Here is a 14873-nt window from a genome sequence, read left to right as displayed (position 1 = left end):
GCTGCGGAGGCACAAGCGTTACTTATAAAATATGTAAGACCTAAGCCGGTTGCCTGGTTACAAACAATTTTCCAAGTTCCTCATTTGTCCCTCTGACTCAGCGACCTCGTGTGGTGGGTCTCTGGAAGGAAGGGCGAATGGAAGAAATGCGTAAAAGTTCTGATAATTCCACCGACTGCTGGTGTGGCTGGCGGTGACCAGAGGGGAGTTACCGGCCGGCCTCTTGCTTGGCACTCACGCAGCATGTATTACAATCCCAGGCGAGGTGTACAGCAAATAGGTTAAATTAGGGGAATAGGCAACAAGCAGTTTACCTTTAGAACTGTACAGTATTTTTAACAGACCAGCTCTCCAACTAGCACCGTCTCCTTTACCAACAAAACCAGAAAAAACGACCAGCTCTGACCAGGAGACCCCAGTGCTGGACCCGGCTCTGACCAGGAGACCCCAGTGCTGGACCCGGCTCTGACCAGGAGACCCCAGACGCAAAGAGCACTGTGTATTGTGTTTAAAATCATACAAAAACATAACCACTTAGTTTCCTAATTCGCGGAAACTAAGTGGGTATGTTTTTGTATGATTTTAAACACAATACACAATGCTCTTTGCGTTTTCTTCCGCATTTCTTCCATTCAGAGCAATATACCAAGTGCCTAACTAATACCCTTTGGTAAAATATTATTCATACATCTATTCTCATAGAATCCGTGCATTGGTTAGGGAGTGAACAATCTTCCCGTATGTATCAGTACAGTTACCTGTGCAATTAGACTGGGAATTCATTTCTAAATGGCTAAGGTTGAGTCTTCTGGTGTGTATTTATTTATTTGCTCGAGTTCAAGTTGTGAAACTCGTTTTCGAAAGCAGTGCTGCCTGTTTCTGTTCCTCTGGGTGCTTGAGAAACTTTTCTAAGCTGTCAGTTACAAGTGGTACTAGCCTGGACGTGCCTGTGACCCCACAGTGCTTCCCCAAAGGAATAGCCTGGCTTAGAATTAATGAAACAGCTAGCAAATTTTGACAAGGTAGAAATAATTGACGTTACAATTATTATTAATATTATTAATACGGAATTATTATATTTTACTTCTGTGCGTCGCGTCTTTCCTGTTAAATGTAAATAACTTGTTTAAATTATTAGAAACGGTGAGAAAACGCATGCAATGTGACTATTTAAAAGTTAAATCTACTGTAATGTGTTGCTAAACTGACCGTAAAGTTACCCTGTTGTCACTCCCGCGTGTCGACCGAGGTGCATCTGAAACGCATCTTGCACACGGCTTGCTTTAATTCTTTTTTAAAGAGTGCGCCTGTTTTTATTTTACACTGTACACGTAAAGAACTGACGTGTCACCTTAAATTAGTAACACTTCGCATTTTGTAGTTTTTTCCTCCTTTATATTGTAGGCGAAACCAAAAAAAAAAAACGAGGCATGGAACGTGTAACGTCACGCATCGATTCCAAATCTAAACGTGTCGTGTTATTTTATTTGTTAGTTGTGTATTTTAAATGTTTATAGTTATTATTTTCCTTTTATGTCTTTTCATCTGTCGTTTCTCTCCGTATCTTCCGTCTGCTTAATAATAATAATAATAATAATAATAATAATAATAATAAATCTGCCATGCTTATTGGTGTCCCATGGTCAATATTTCCTCAAACCTTTAGGACAATAACAGAACAGTAGAGCTTTTGTTCTTCAAGGGAATACATGTGTAAACTAGCATGCTGTTGATATTAATTTGGTAAACCATACCCTAAAATGATGGTAGTAAAGGCTTTATATTGAAAATAAAACAGACAGACAAGACGAACCAGCTTCATTTTATATTTACTTGGTCAATTATGAAATATTTTACAACAAAAACATATACATTTATATTTTTTTGCAATACAGTTTAGAGACACAGTGAGTTTCACCTCCCCGGATTATCACTCCTCCAGGGCTCGCTACTGTTCCTTTAAGCAAGGCAGTCTCAAATGACTGTCCCGCATCCTCCTGGATTCTTACAGGAGTAACACCAAATAAAATGGGGTTAAAAAATAGAATGAAAACCTCTTAACGCGATCATGTTGATTTTGATCACTTAAAACAAAGTGATAGCAAAGAGAAGGAACTTTTCATTATGCCACTGTGGTCGTTTTAACTAGCCAGACATTCTATTAAGAGGATTTCACTGCATTAGTTCACACAATGCTATATAGCGTACATAGAATAAGTAGGCCAGTTTCCTTTACACAGCAATAGATTTTATTTTTTGTTCATGATCTAAGGTACACTTGATTTACAAGGAGACTCAATCTGCAGATCTCAGGGTTTCAAGAGGAATTGAATAGCCACTGTCCCTCCACTCTCTCTGTGTTAATGAACTGCAGTCCCAGCACTGCCTCCCTGCACACCCCAGGAATGTTTCCATGGCTCTCAATGGGGCTTCTTTCTCTCTTCACTGTGTCTTCTTTGTTTTTCTGTTCTTCCACATTACCACCACGATAAAAGTCCCTGCGAAGCCACAGCAGTTATTCATCAAGAAACACAACTGCAGTCAGGGATGGAGGTCAGCCTTGTATCGCACTGCATTCAAACCAGCCCTTCCAACTATTACTTACAATCATATCAGAGGTGGCAATAAGACTCCAATTACATCGCGGTTCCCAGCAATTCCGGGTTTTAAAATGAGCCTGATTTAGCCTCAGTGTATACGCGACGAACTCAGGTGTTTCTTATTAAACTCGTGGCAAAACCAGGAATGGATCAAACTGCTATGCAATGGGAGTCTTATTCCCATCCTTGAATATTATTAACATGCACTAAATGCATACACACATATTGAAGCACCCCTTTAAATGAGGAACGGCCCCAGTAACACCCACAAGCACACCCTTCGCAGATATAATTTCATTAGCAATAGAAAACAGAGCACACTCACCAACAAACAACACGAGAACGAGCGCAGCAACGCCTGGCAGAATGACGGAGTACTCCCGGGGCAGGAAGTAACCGTGGATCGCATGATCGCTGTCTACAAAGGGCTGTAAAGGAAACGCAGACAGACAGCTGGAAATACGAGCTGCCGCTTCAGCATCTTCACTCGTGCATTTTAAAGGGAACACAAAGGCAGATTTTGGACCCCTAGCATCTGTTGCCATTTGCGAATATGAACGGTTAGTGTCCCCAATAGCCCCTGTGGTATTCTAGAAGCGGGCTGTCCTGTTTCTGCAGCGGACCTGTCTGAGAAACTCTGTCGTGTTGTAAACGACTTTCAATCTCCTGCTAACCTTTCATCACCCATGCGATGTAACATAAAATACATACCAGAACGATCACCCACAATGTGTAATATACGAAGAGTACCAGGCTGAAGCCGACCAGCCCCAGCCCCACTGCCTGGTCCACACTTGACGCCTACAAATGCAAGGAAATGCGTAGCAGTTAAAAGCATAGCAATCTCAATACGATACGAGTATAGAGAACAGGGCTGTGGTCAATTGTTTTATAAATATATTATTATGATGGTTTCAGAGTGACATATATATATGAACAAAGTTCCTATACAATAAATACATTTCGCCTACGCGATTTTGCCACTGTAATTTCTGTATGACATTGTAACATAATCCCAGAGCGGCAGTGCCAGGTAACTGCATTGTACCGGGCGCTAATGCAAACTGTATTTATTGATTGATTTACTTATTGACTGCCTTTGCTTTATAAATATGTAACATAAATAAAGCGTTCTCTTATATTTAACAGAAACGACAATAAGCAAATGCAAAACCCATCAACTCTCTTAACCCCGACTCACCATAATGTTGTACGCGTGTAATTTCCTTCCCTTTTACTTCCGGTATACTCTGATTGGACAACCAACCCTCCAATTAGCAAAGTCGAAAAACAAAAGTCTTCTGGGAGTTGTAGTTCTTAAGCACGTCAAGGACTACTGTACTTTTAACATGAGTTGACAGACACGCTGCCTTCTGTGTATCCCACTTTCACTTAAACACGCGTCATATTTCAATATGTAAATATGTACAATGATATTTCAGATACAGATAGCATGTTAATAATTAAGCACACTTCTGGAAGGGATCGAAGTGACGGTGGGGCATAACACTCAGATCAAATGCATAACGACGCTGGTATTGCAAAAACGGGTTTTGTGCGTGGTTTTTGGTACATCATACCACTTTAAATAACGGGGCAGTTTACAGTAGATTTACACGGTGCAATGCCCGATTCTCACTGGCTGAATTCAGTAATACAGACTACAGATGGGACAGTGATGACGAGCATTGACTGAGCGCAGCTGTAAAGCATGTTTTGGACACTAGGTGGTGCTACTGTTGCGTGGAGCGGTCTGGTTCTTACTCGACAGTTCATAGCCAGGAGGCTATAATTGCTTTTTCTCACCCACACCTACATGCTACATTGCAATGCACTTGACCAAAGCATTACAGAAGAGAGACACGACCAGATCTCTCTGCTTCTCTGCACAGCTAAAATGAGGGTCTTCAAAAGCAACGAGCAGCTCTGTATTGTATTAGTTATTATGTGTTTAACTTCAGTGACTTCTCACAAGAAGACGGGCTGCATTCAAGTGAATCACTGTAAGTATATCGTGAATGACGGCTCGGGAGTGATCGACCTGGCGGCCCTGGGCGACTCGGATGGCTTTCTGGTGAGGTATGGAAAGGTGCCCGCCGCGGACGTGTCTGAGGGTTCCGAGATTCTGGTGTCCTTCAGCCCGTGTCACCCCTTCAGCGAGCCCGTCGCGGAGATCGCTGCCACAGAGTGCCTGGACGTGGCTGTGTGCCTGATAGTCAGGTAAAGGACGGACAGTCAGCGCGAATTATAAGGATTTGCAGATTCATTCTAGACGAGCGCGCCTTAATAAAACTTTATCCTAGTAAAAGCACAGCCAAGTATACAGTAATGCGGTTAGTGAAAGCATGATGAAGCGTTGTAAATAATAGCTAACTATGTATATTTATATCTATAGTAAATGCATAACCATGGAGAAGTGTGGTAAAAGATACGGCGGTAAACCAGTATAACGATAACTGCACTCACAATGCATTATGCCACAACAGAACAATTACTCTGTGACTCGTGACAAGTGTAAAATACATATTGCGGAATTAGCCCACGCGGTGGCGCCAAACGCAATTTTTCTGGGGTGGAATCATCCTCTGTTCAGTCATTTAAACTGTTCTAGTTTCACTGGCTTTGAAATCCGTGTCACCTTGTGTTTCAGACATCACGCTGGTACAGGGCAGGCCCGCAGCTACCTAAACTTCGGAAGACACGAGGGAGGCGAGTTTAATTACAGCAACCAAACGCAAACCCTCTCTGTGACTTACCCCGGTGAGCAGAATGTCAGTATGTGCAGCCTTGGAGTGCAATTTAAAAAAAAAATAACAATGATGCTCCGGACTGGCCTGCCCTCGAACCCTGCAGGCCTGGTCTGCTGTCCAGTTTGTGTGCAGCAACGTGAGGTTATTCAACGTCACCTTCAAACTCTGTGCAGCTTTTCAAAACAAACGTGTTTTTAATAAGCAATATGCTAACAGGAATTGCTAATGTTGATACTGTACATGGTATATCAGTGTTATGTATTTATCAACAATGTATACAACTAAACATGAACTAATATATTTGCTAATTTTGATCATTGAAACCCTGAAAAAATCAAGCGAAAGCCTAAAAAAGTATGATATGTTTCAAGCCTTGTACAGGAGCTCGACAAAGACCATGGTTCACTACCGCTGCAGCGGCAACCGCTCAGTCTCTTACTCCCAGGTCTTGTCCAGCCCCGACGCGTTCGAGATCTTCGTGCAGAGCCCCTGCGCCTGCCCCAACCGCTGCTACCTGGAGGACGTGGGGCCCGGAACCATCATACTAATCATCCTGTGTCTCGCTGCCGCTGCTTATTTCATACTGGGTAAGGGCAGCCCTGCTGACTTCCCAAAATCTATTTGTCAAATCTGGAACTATAGTGAGGAATCTCCCTCTCTCTCTGTCTGTCTCCGTCTCAGGGTCCTGTGCGCTCCGGCCCATCAGAACTCCCAACGGAATCCAGATCGTCCCCGAAGAGAACATGTGGTGCGTTTTGTGCTATGCCTTCGCGGAGAAGCAGGGGCGCAAGCGTCGGAAGAGCTACTGCTTGAAGGGGGACACGTTTTGAAGCAGCACTGGCCGAGGCGGCCTAATGCTTTCTTAGCCAACCCTCCCACCCCCCCCTCCTTATTATACACACACTTTGCAATAACATGCAAAGCACATTTCTATGCAAGTAATCTTAATGGGAATGTTGGAAATAGAAACAGCTTCTCTGTCTCTGTCTATTTAAAAAGGGGTAGAACAGGGGTCTTACTAAAGGTGTTTCAGCTTTAAGGTAAACGATCACAAAAGCAATACCATTGATCGTCTGTCGTCAAGACTATTAACACAACAGGATTAAGGATTATTGAGTGTGCTGGTGCGTTGGAATTAGTGATACAATAAATACAATAATAATAAAAAGACCACACGTTTTAATTGAGGTACGAAAAGATATCTTTATTTTCCCCAAAATATTACATGTATACTGTTCCAATCTAGAATAGGAAACACTGAAATATGTAAATACAAATATACTTTTCAAATCAGATACAGTACAATGCTCCACCTTACCAGGGAATTTGATTTGAACAAGATAAACCTGCTTTAAACAAAATAGAAAATAAAAACAAAGCCTTCGGAGCAATTCAAATTTTTTTGTTCTAAACCTTTATTAACCAAAAAAAACAACAAACTTTGGAGTATCATAAAAATATATTTTTTATACATTCTGGTTCTATCCATTCCTGGTAAGAATTATAGAATTCTGTGTTGCAGTTTTTTTTTTTTGGTTAAATTTAATTCTGTATTTATTATTTATTCTGGAGTTAGACACATTATTAATATCCATCTTACTTGGGAGTCCCAGACTCCTGTGCATAGCTTGAATCCCTTTCCAGAAAGAAAAAAAAAAAATGAACAGATTTTAAACTTGTCAAGTGCTGTTGGAATGGGCATCATACAGTCTGGAGTTTTCAGAAAACAGACTCGTGCAAATGTGTGTCAAAGCAAGCCCATTGAGTGAACTGGTCATTATTCTTCCACCCTACAATATAGTGTGTTGTATCCATGCCACGCATACAACAGTGCCATCAGCTACAAACCCATACAAATTGTGACGTCACTGTAGCTACCTGTGATATTGAAACACCTGGGACTGGACTACAAAACCACTGTAAAATCAGCGAGGGTGGAACGCTACAGCAATTCTCCAATACTTTCTTGTATTTTAATATTGCACAATATTATTGATCAGCCTTAACTTAAAATAGGTTTTTAAAAAATATTCAGTGCTGCTGCACAGTTGTGATCACTCAAAAAGGTTTGTAGAAACAGAGGTGGCTAGGGTTTGTTAAGAATATGGGGTTATTTTACAACGATTCAGTGCAAAGTAACTTAGTCCACGTTTTGTTTGAAAACAGGATATTAAAAAAAAAAATCTATATCAGTATTAAAGATTATATATATGTGGGTATAACTGCTAATATTGGTCCCTTTGTCTTTGTCTCTTAGTCACGGACTTCCTCGATATTCTTGCAGAAGATGCTGCACAGATAAATCCAACTGGATACTGCTGCGGCTGCCGCTTCTGTCCCCGGGGGTCTGTGTTAATGATCTAAAAAGCGACAGATCTGATCTCTCTTAACTCTCCTGCTGGTGTTTTCATTCCGCAGGGGCGAGTTATTAAAACGTCAATACAAACAATACAACACAGTGGAAAGAGCAGTCTTTAGACCCGCCCGTGTTTAGCTGACCTGTGGTCACTTAGAATTACAATTCCAGCAGCATCGTTTGGAATTACAATGGGGTTTGACTGAATTACAATTCTGCTTCGGTGATTACAATTATAACATTACAACTACGCCACAGAAGCAACACCCAGCTACACAGATTCACATGTTCACTGTATAAAATAACCAAGGCATACATCACAGGTTCAAATACAGAAACACGCCAGATCACTTTTTATTTGCGTCATTCAGCAAGATTATGCCCATATGCAGTGGATCACACTTATCAAATTCAAGAAAAAAAATAGTTGTGTAATTGAACTGTAAGTGATCAATTATATGGTTTAATTACAATTATGCAGGTGTGCCAGTGTTGAAGTCCAAATACAATGATATTGATCTACAAATTAGACAATTGTAATTGACCCAGGTCGGGTGTTAAAATCATTAAGAGAGCCCCACTCTGATCTACATCCAGTCAAAGGTAGCTTGACACGCGTGGAACTGCGTGGCTACACGGAATTGTGAACGGCCAAAACACATTTCAAACACACGGGCTCACGGTGGCAGGGTTTCATCACAGATGAACCACAGCGCCTACCCGTGGACAGACTGGCAACCCGTTTATTTCAGTCCACAACAGCAGCACTTGATTATGCTAAAATATTTTATTTATACTGATTTATTTTATTTATTTTTTTTAAATAGAAAAAAAATCACAAGTTAAAAACAAACAGCTTGTACAACAACAAAATTAAGAGACGGCCTCGTTTACAAAAATGTATCATAAAACATGGAGAACGCCGAACTCTCGTTTTCAATAATACGCAGTTGAAGGGGGGGGGTAAATTATGATTTCCATCCCCTCAGTTAAGATATCAAAAAAGAAAAGAAAAAAAAAACCAGCCCGCTGGTTTAAAAAAAAAACAAACAACAAAACTACATTAAAATCAAATACTAAAAATCTATAACACGGTGAAAGGTGAACAGGTTAGTAATATCTACAGACAGCGGTAAAGGGTTAAACACAATCGCCGTCAGAAAACAAGACACGGGCTTCAGCGTTCTGTTTGAGAACAAGTCACCACGACATAGAGAAAGTGCTCGATTTATACTCGAATACTCGCTTGCAAAACCTTGCAACGCTTCGCTACTGGAACAGTGGAAAGGATCAATGTGTTCCAAGCTAGAGGGATATAGGGTTAATCAATAGCCTAGACACACCTGTGCATGATCGGCTGCCCGGCTGGTGCAGATATGCACAATAACGAAAGGTGCTGCTTGATACAGAAAACGCAACGCAAGCAGGTCTAGTCCTAGTGCTAGTGTTTGTTCTGTCATGAATGACTTGCTGGATGTTAATTTAGTTTTATTATTTTTTTTTAGGGTATGGTTAAAACTTTCCAAATGGTGGAAATTACCCCGTCTTATCCACTAGAGGTCGCCGTTTCCTGCACCTGGTCTTTTGATCAGCGAATACGTCCTAAAAACAGTTTTTACTCTCTTGGTTAGAGACAGGGCTCTTTCAAGGTTATGTGGATGGGGCAGATCATTGTTTAAAAAAAAATGCAGCAACTGGGTTATTTTCCTATTAAGGTGCTTTTCAATCAATTTTTTTTTTAGAAGAAGTTTGCATTGCAAGCTCTTAACTGAAGTCACATATAACTGAAGCTGCACCTCTTACCTTAAATTGTCATAGAATAGGAAAGGCAGGCGCTGTATTTAACCGAATCTAACCCATACTGAGCAGAGTGTATGCAGAAGAGATATACGACAGAAACAATACTGTTGTGGTCTATATAGTTCCACAGCAGCAGCCACAGTGAGCCTAAGAGACAATGTTTTTTTGCTAGGAAATGCTAAGGAAGGAGAAATACAGAGACAAGCAGCTCACAGATTTAATGAAGAACTTCACGCTGCTTCTCTCTCGTACAAGCCAGCCCAGCTAGCATGCACGAGAACAACCGTTTTCGTGGTGACAGAAAAAACAGCCTAGCTGTCTTGGTTTGTTTAGGAGAAGGACTCCCTGGAAAATACGTGCCTGAACAGAGACATGCTGTGCATCGCTCTTTCAGGCAAACGCAGACTCATGTCAATCATAACAGTCACTGCCTGCATGAAGCAGCCTCTTCTCAGATATTAATAACAATAATAACAACAACAATACAACAAGACAGTTGGTTAAAGTCTCCAAGAGCATCAGAGTTCAATTTGTTTAAAACAGTTACAAACCAGACCCCAGTCCCTGCCCTCACCTACACCAGCATGGAGATACCCCTCAAGTGGAGCGCTCTGCTTCCTCGACATGCAGAACTCTACACTGGAAAGCAGGCTGTGTTGAATGTGTTGAAGGCTGATTTCAATGCGCTCACAGCAATAGCAGAATTCCCCCCTCAACACAATCAAGACTGATCTCTCCTCTTACACAGGTTTCAAAACAGCATTTCACTTCCAATTTCAAGAGGACATACCTTTTCTAAATCCAGTATACCCAAGACCCAGACACCCTGCTCTCACAATACAGCCTTTCAGGCAAAATCTCTCCCGCAGTTCACTTGAACACTTCAAAACCGCATTTCCCAGACAACCAGGCTGTCCGGAAAGGATGTACTCCCGGAATTTTTTTTTTAATACAACAGAACTACATTTCCAAATCACTCTTTGCATCTCAAGAGATCAACTCCCTGAGCGGTGCAGCAGCAAGAGCTCCTGGGAAACGTAGTCTTCAGAACACCCTACAGTCAATACATAAAACAGCAATATATAAATTGTAGACATTTAAGAGGTCTTCCCCGTTCGCCCTTTGTTTTCAGTGGCTGTTGCCAGCAGTAGTAATTCTTATTAATATTAGTAGTATAATCTTTAACATGTCACACTGGCATGGCAGAACCCCATTAGTGGTACACAGTGTATATATAATCTATACGTCTATCATTAATATTATGAAAGGTACTAGGAGGACACACAGGGAGGGCGGTACAGGACAGCAGCTCCACACGCTTGGCAGCTGTTCCACAATGGTCTCCAGTGGAGGGAGCAACTTCACTTGCTCGCACAGTGACAATATGGAAATCACAATATTTAATGGCTCTCGATCACCACCGGTTCGAACACACCAGCCGATATCCTGCAAAAGAGAGGAAGGGAGTAAAGGTTACTGCAGTTCACACAGTGCACAGACAGGGGCCGCTATTGAACGGAAACGTGTCATTGGATTGACGGGGTGTGCATTTACCCAGTCTCTGTGCAACTACACACATTGACATGTTCACCAGGTACAAACTGTACAACTTTCATTTAATTTATTTAAAACCAAAAAATTGGGGGTCACTAAAAGCGACTGAAAAGGATCAAAATGACAATTGTGAAACTGTACTGTAAAATCGAATCGGTTAAATGGTATAATTACAGATGCACAGGATTCAAAACACAAGCACACTGTAACCAGGGGTAACACGTACCTGTTTCTTAGCTGAACCCCGCTCAATGCAGTAGTGCCGTCTCTGCTGACAAACAGCCTCAAATTACTGTCTGCAGGTGAGAAACACAACAGCCACATTACAGATAAACCAGGAGACAGAGGGCTGCGCTGGGCTCGGCGGCAAGGGAGAGAACAGGAAAGAACCACATCATTCAAAAACACAAGGCAATGCAGTGGCTCTACTTCCAAGGCTTTTTAATCTGGCTACAGCTGCTGTAGAGGGTCTGTTGAAGCTGTGTAATCATTCAGTTCAGAGTGCTGACAAGGTTTATCAACTCAACGATAGGAACGTTTCAACTAGAAGCGTTTCCCCAGTGCCTGGACTTCCGGTCGAAACATTTGAAAAATGGATTTCTTTGAGTATTTTTGAAATCTAGCGCTGCTGCGTGATTCACAGTCCTGGCTGGTTCACCTTCGTTGTTGCTGACGTCGCTGAAGTCTTGGCTCTGAACGATCTTCTCCACGATGTCGTCCGCGTCCATCCGCGTGTCATCCACCCAGGTGGGGTGGCTTTCCACAGAGTCCTTCTTCCTTCTGCGGGGCAGAGGCAAGGGCAAGATCAGCCATTGCAAAAATCAAACTACACGCCCCAGAGCAAGAGCTATCATCTCTCTCTCTAAGTGGTAAAGCCAGGGATGGTGAAGGAGAGGCTGGTACCTGGCAGGCCTGTCTGGCAGCAGGGCAGGGCGTGGCGGTCGGGGTGGTCTCTCGGGACGGCTGGGCTCCCCCTCGGCGCTCTCCACCGCCATGCTGAGCCCCCCCGAGGCGCTGCTGCTGGTGGAGGTGTTGCGCCGGTGCGTCAGGTCTGACATGCTGGAGGAGCGCGAGTGCTCTGTGCTGTAACCTGGGGAGGAGAGGGCATGAGAGGGCACTGCACCACGTTGCACCACAAAGCACGAGAAACACTCCACAACCCACGCCGTGGCTGCAAGACCACAAATCAGAGCTACCAAAAAAAAAAAAAAAAAAAAAAAAACATTTGAGGAATCTCATTTCAGGGATTAGCACCAGGGTACAGAAAACAAGCTCAGCTGGGTCTTATTAACCCTTTCATGCATGGCAATGGATTAAAAAAAAAAAAAAAAAAAAAAAAAAAAAAAACTTCGTCTTTATATGGGGACATATGGAAGACACAAATGCATTAAAAAAAGTCAACAGCGCCTTTCAATATTTAATGCATGACAGGGTTAAACTCATAGTAAAATTAGAAATGGATCAAGCTGCTATGCATCAGGAAGCCCTAGCAAGATGGTGGCAGTAAATTTAGTTAAGAAGTCAGACCTTAGAAGCTAAAGTAAACTCAAAAGAAGATTACACCTCCACCCACACCAAGGAAAAACTCCAAATCATGCAAAGAACGGATCACATTTCACCCTTGGGTTTAATTTCAAAAGGGTGAGTATTATTATTATTATTATTATGAACTGAAAGGTCATTCTGACAATATTGATCGATTAACTGGCAAACCTCTGTCTCTACACGGGGTGACAGGAGTGGGGCTTCCCTCTGAAGAGAGAATGTTAGGAAGGGAGGTGGGCAAGATACCGAGCTGTTTCCTGCCTTGGACACAAGCAAAACCACAAACAGACATTACCATAAATCACTGAACGCTTCCAGGCTGCAAACATAAGCATAGCAGGTCTTCCTGACAAGGCTCTGTGTCTGCAACTTATTTGACCAAAATAGACATACGCAGTACTTGAATTTAATCTCTGTATACTTTCTCAGGAAGAGTGTGCGTGTGCATTTACTGTAGACATTGATAAAGCCATCTAAAGGTTTTTTACTGTAAGTGTCTCGTATTCCAGCACATGGTGTTTTTCTACCTGCAGAATGTGTGTGTGTTTCCATACCGGTTACTGTAAAGCATGACAGCCTGTGCTATGATGCATTGTGATGCTTGATAAGATCCGTGTGCACTGTCCCGGTACCTGATATCTTGGACTGCTGGCTGGCGTAGCTCGAGTTTCTGGAATGACCCGTGTGGAAAACTTCATCTGGACTCGACAGGTTCTGATCCAGTTCCTCAGGCAGACCTGCAGATTAGAAAGAAGAGATTTATAGAAAAAATAAAACTGCATCTCTCTGAATTAACAGGTAGTGAATGCCACTTTGAAAAGGACACAGTCCAACTGGTGGGGCACCTCTGAGAGTGGCTCAAGTTACAAGCTACTGCATTGTGCCTCGGGTGTTTCTCACCATGCATGATCGCTCACCTTGCAGGGTTTGATCAAGAGAGCCGCTGCCTATTTATTTACAAGCTGCTGTTAACCCACTGGAGTACCAAATACATTTCTCTTTACAAAAATCACAACACAAGCTGTATTCATGCAATGTGATACTTTCTAAATCAATATTTCTTTTCACTGAAAAAAAAAAAACTAAATCCTTTGTTTTGGCTGCAAACTGCTGCGTCCTATTCTCTTTAGATGTGTGCTCTATGCAGGGGGTGGCACCTGTAACAGCGGTTGCTTGGTTACGTGATGGTTTAGAATGCCTCACATGGTTCTGAACAGCCAGCAACGTGTCCCTCCCTGGCTCTATGTGCAGTAGCATGGAGGCTGTGCGCACTCTCCCCTGGCTTACCGGAGCTGAGCATGGAGGCACGGGTTTTCAGCTGCCTGACAGCGGTGATGCCGGTAGGGGGGACGCTGCTGATGCTGCCCCCTCCCGTCCCCTCCCCCTCCCCCTTGCAGTCCAGCTGCAGGGAGTGATCCAGTCCGGGGATCGAGATGGACTTGGCAGTGTTAGGAGGCCTGCAAAGAGAAAAACACAGTGAGACCCAACCCCAAAACACAAGGCCTTAATATTGAATACTGAACTACATAGATAGATAGAGGCGTCTTTAAAGCAAGGTCTACTCAGGGGTGCAATCAAGACTCCCGTTGCACAGCAGCTGGATCCACTCCAAGTTTTACTATCCGCTTGAAATGATTACAGTAAAGCCGCAGAGAGGAATACTCACGTTTTGAAGCAGGGGTCTCCAGACAGCAGCGTCATGCCTATAGTTACCTGGTTTGAAATACAGAGAGGAGTCGTCAGCATGGCCTGCGCTCCCACGACAGGGAAACACTTCCACCTCTCTGACTGCTAACACTGAATGCTTTTTCTACTGTAGCTGTAGTTTACATGTTTTGGGGTTAAGGATTCGTGGCATTTAATACAATGTGTTAAAAGCTGTTCATAAATTGGGCAGTTAACAATTCTTGCTTTTCAAATCCCAGCTCCTCTTAAAATCAGTTCCCAATTCCAGGTCCTTCGAAGGAAACGGAATGGATATTTTAGAGACATTGTTGTCGCGATTGCTCAACTGCTTTCCTTTGAATTCAATTTGGTTGACTAACGAAATAGCGACTTCAATTGAAGTAATTTGTTGCCACGGTTACCGAGAAGCTCATTCTAACAGAACACTGATAACTGCAATTTTGATCAATGATGTGTTGGAACTGATTACAAGGGAAAGGCAACTGGAAATTGATTTTAAAATGAAACTGAAAAACAGGAACTGACCTGAATCCTGGCAGTAGATATATTATTATTATTATTAAGAAGCTATAGCAAATACAA

General features: G+C 42.5%; 3 protein-coding genes across 5 annotated transcripts in view; 1 reads left to right on the top strand and 2 right to left on the bottom strand.

Annotated features, from left to right (window-relative positions):
* Positions 1-1812: 1812 nt before the first annotated feature.
* Positions 1813-3843, bottom strand: dpm2 (dolichyl-phosphate mannosyltransferase subunit 2, regulatory). Its single transcript, XM_041242698.1, has 4 exons — positions 3802-3843; positions 3312-3401; positions 2926-3028; positions 1813-2498 (listed from the first exon to the last, which is right to left on the bottom strand). The coding sequence occupies exons 1-4, from the start codon at positions 3802-3804 to the stop codon at positions 2443-2445; spliced, it is 252 nt and encodes an 83-aa protein (XP_041098632.1). The 5' UTR covers positions 3805-3843; the 3' UTR covers positions 1813-2442.
* Positions 3844-4424: 581 nt separating this feature from the next.
* On the top strand, positions 4425-7370 carry LOC121309658. The gene is made up of 4 exons (XM_041242707.1): positions 4425-4820; positions 5251-5360; positions 5722-5937; positions 6032-7370. Exons 1-4 carry the CDS (start codon positions 4498-4500, stop codon positions 6178-6180), a joined length of 798 nt encoding a protein of 265 aa, XP_041098641.1. The 5' UTR covers positions 4425-4497; the 3' UTR covers positions 6181-7370.
* LOC121309657 (protein FAM102A-like) overlaps positions 6873-14873 on the bottom strand; it is a 49899-nt gene continuing 41898 nt past the window's right edge. For 2 of the 3 annotated variants that reach the window (XM_041242704.1, XM_041242705.1), the window contains exons 6-13: positions 14272-14318; positions 13893-14062; positions 13238-13342; positions 12774-12866; positions 11964-12150; positions 11719-11840; positions 11287-11356; positions 6873-10952 (exon numbers count right to left, since the gene is read on the bottom strand). In XM_041242704.1, the coding sequence (XP_041098638.1) occupies positions 10907-10952; positions 11287-11356; positions 11719-11840; positions 11964-12150; positions 12774-12866; positions 13238-13342; positions 13893-14062; positions 14272-14318 (840 nt within the window). In that variant the 3' untranslated portion in view covers positions 6873-10906. The remainder of the gene's footprint in view (positions 10953-11286; positions 11357-11718; positions 11841-11963; positions 12151-12773; positions 12867-13237; positions 13343-13892; positions 14063-14271; positions 14319-14873) is intronic. The other variant, XM_041242706.1, reaches the window with a different exon arrangement.

This window comes from Polyodon spathula, unplaced genomic scaffold, assembly GCF_017654505.1.
Source record: "Polyodon spathula isolate WHYD16114869_AA unplaced genomic scaffold, ASM1765450v1 scaffolds_1422, whole genome shotgun sequence".
NCBI lineage: Eukaryota > Metazoa > Chordata > Actinopteri > Acipenseriformes > Polyodontidae > Polyodon > Polyodon spathula.
Note: the sequence above shows the minus strand (reverse complement) of the source record. Positions and strands in the feature narration are given on the sequence as shown.

Excerpts from the sequence above, each read along its gene's own strand:
- LOC121309658 (XM_041242707.1), top strand. The coding sequence starts at position 4,498 with ATGAGGGTCTTCAAAAGCAACGAGCAGCTCTGTATTGTATTAGTTATT. Across the intron at positions 4,821-5,250 it reads GCTGTGTGCCTGATAGTCAG|ACATCACGCTGGTACAGGGC; the intron begins GTAAAGGACGGA and ends CTTGTGTTTCAG. Across the intron at positions 5,361-5,721 it reads CCTCTCTGTGACTTACCCCG|CCTTGTACAGGAGCTCGACA; the intron begins GTGAGCAGAATG and ends ATATGTTTCAAG.
- dpm2 (XM_041242698.1), bottom strand. Across the intron at positions 3,029-3,311 it reads CATTGTGGGTGATCGTTCTG|CCCTTTGTAGACAGCGATCA; the intron begins GTATGTATTTTA and ends TTTCCTTTACAG. Across the intron at positions 2,499-2,925 it reads CGTTCTCGTGTTGTTTGTTG|GGACTTTTATCGTGGTGGTA; the intron begins GTGAGTGTGCTC and ends GTGGCTTCGCAG.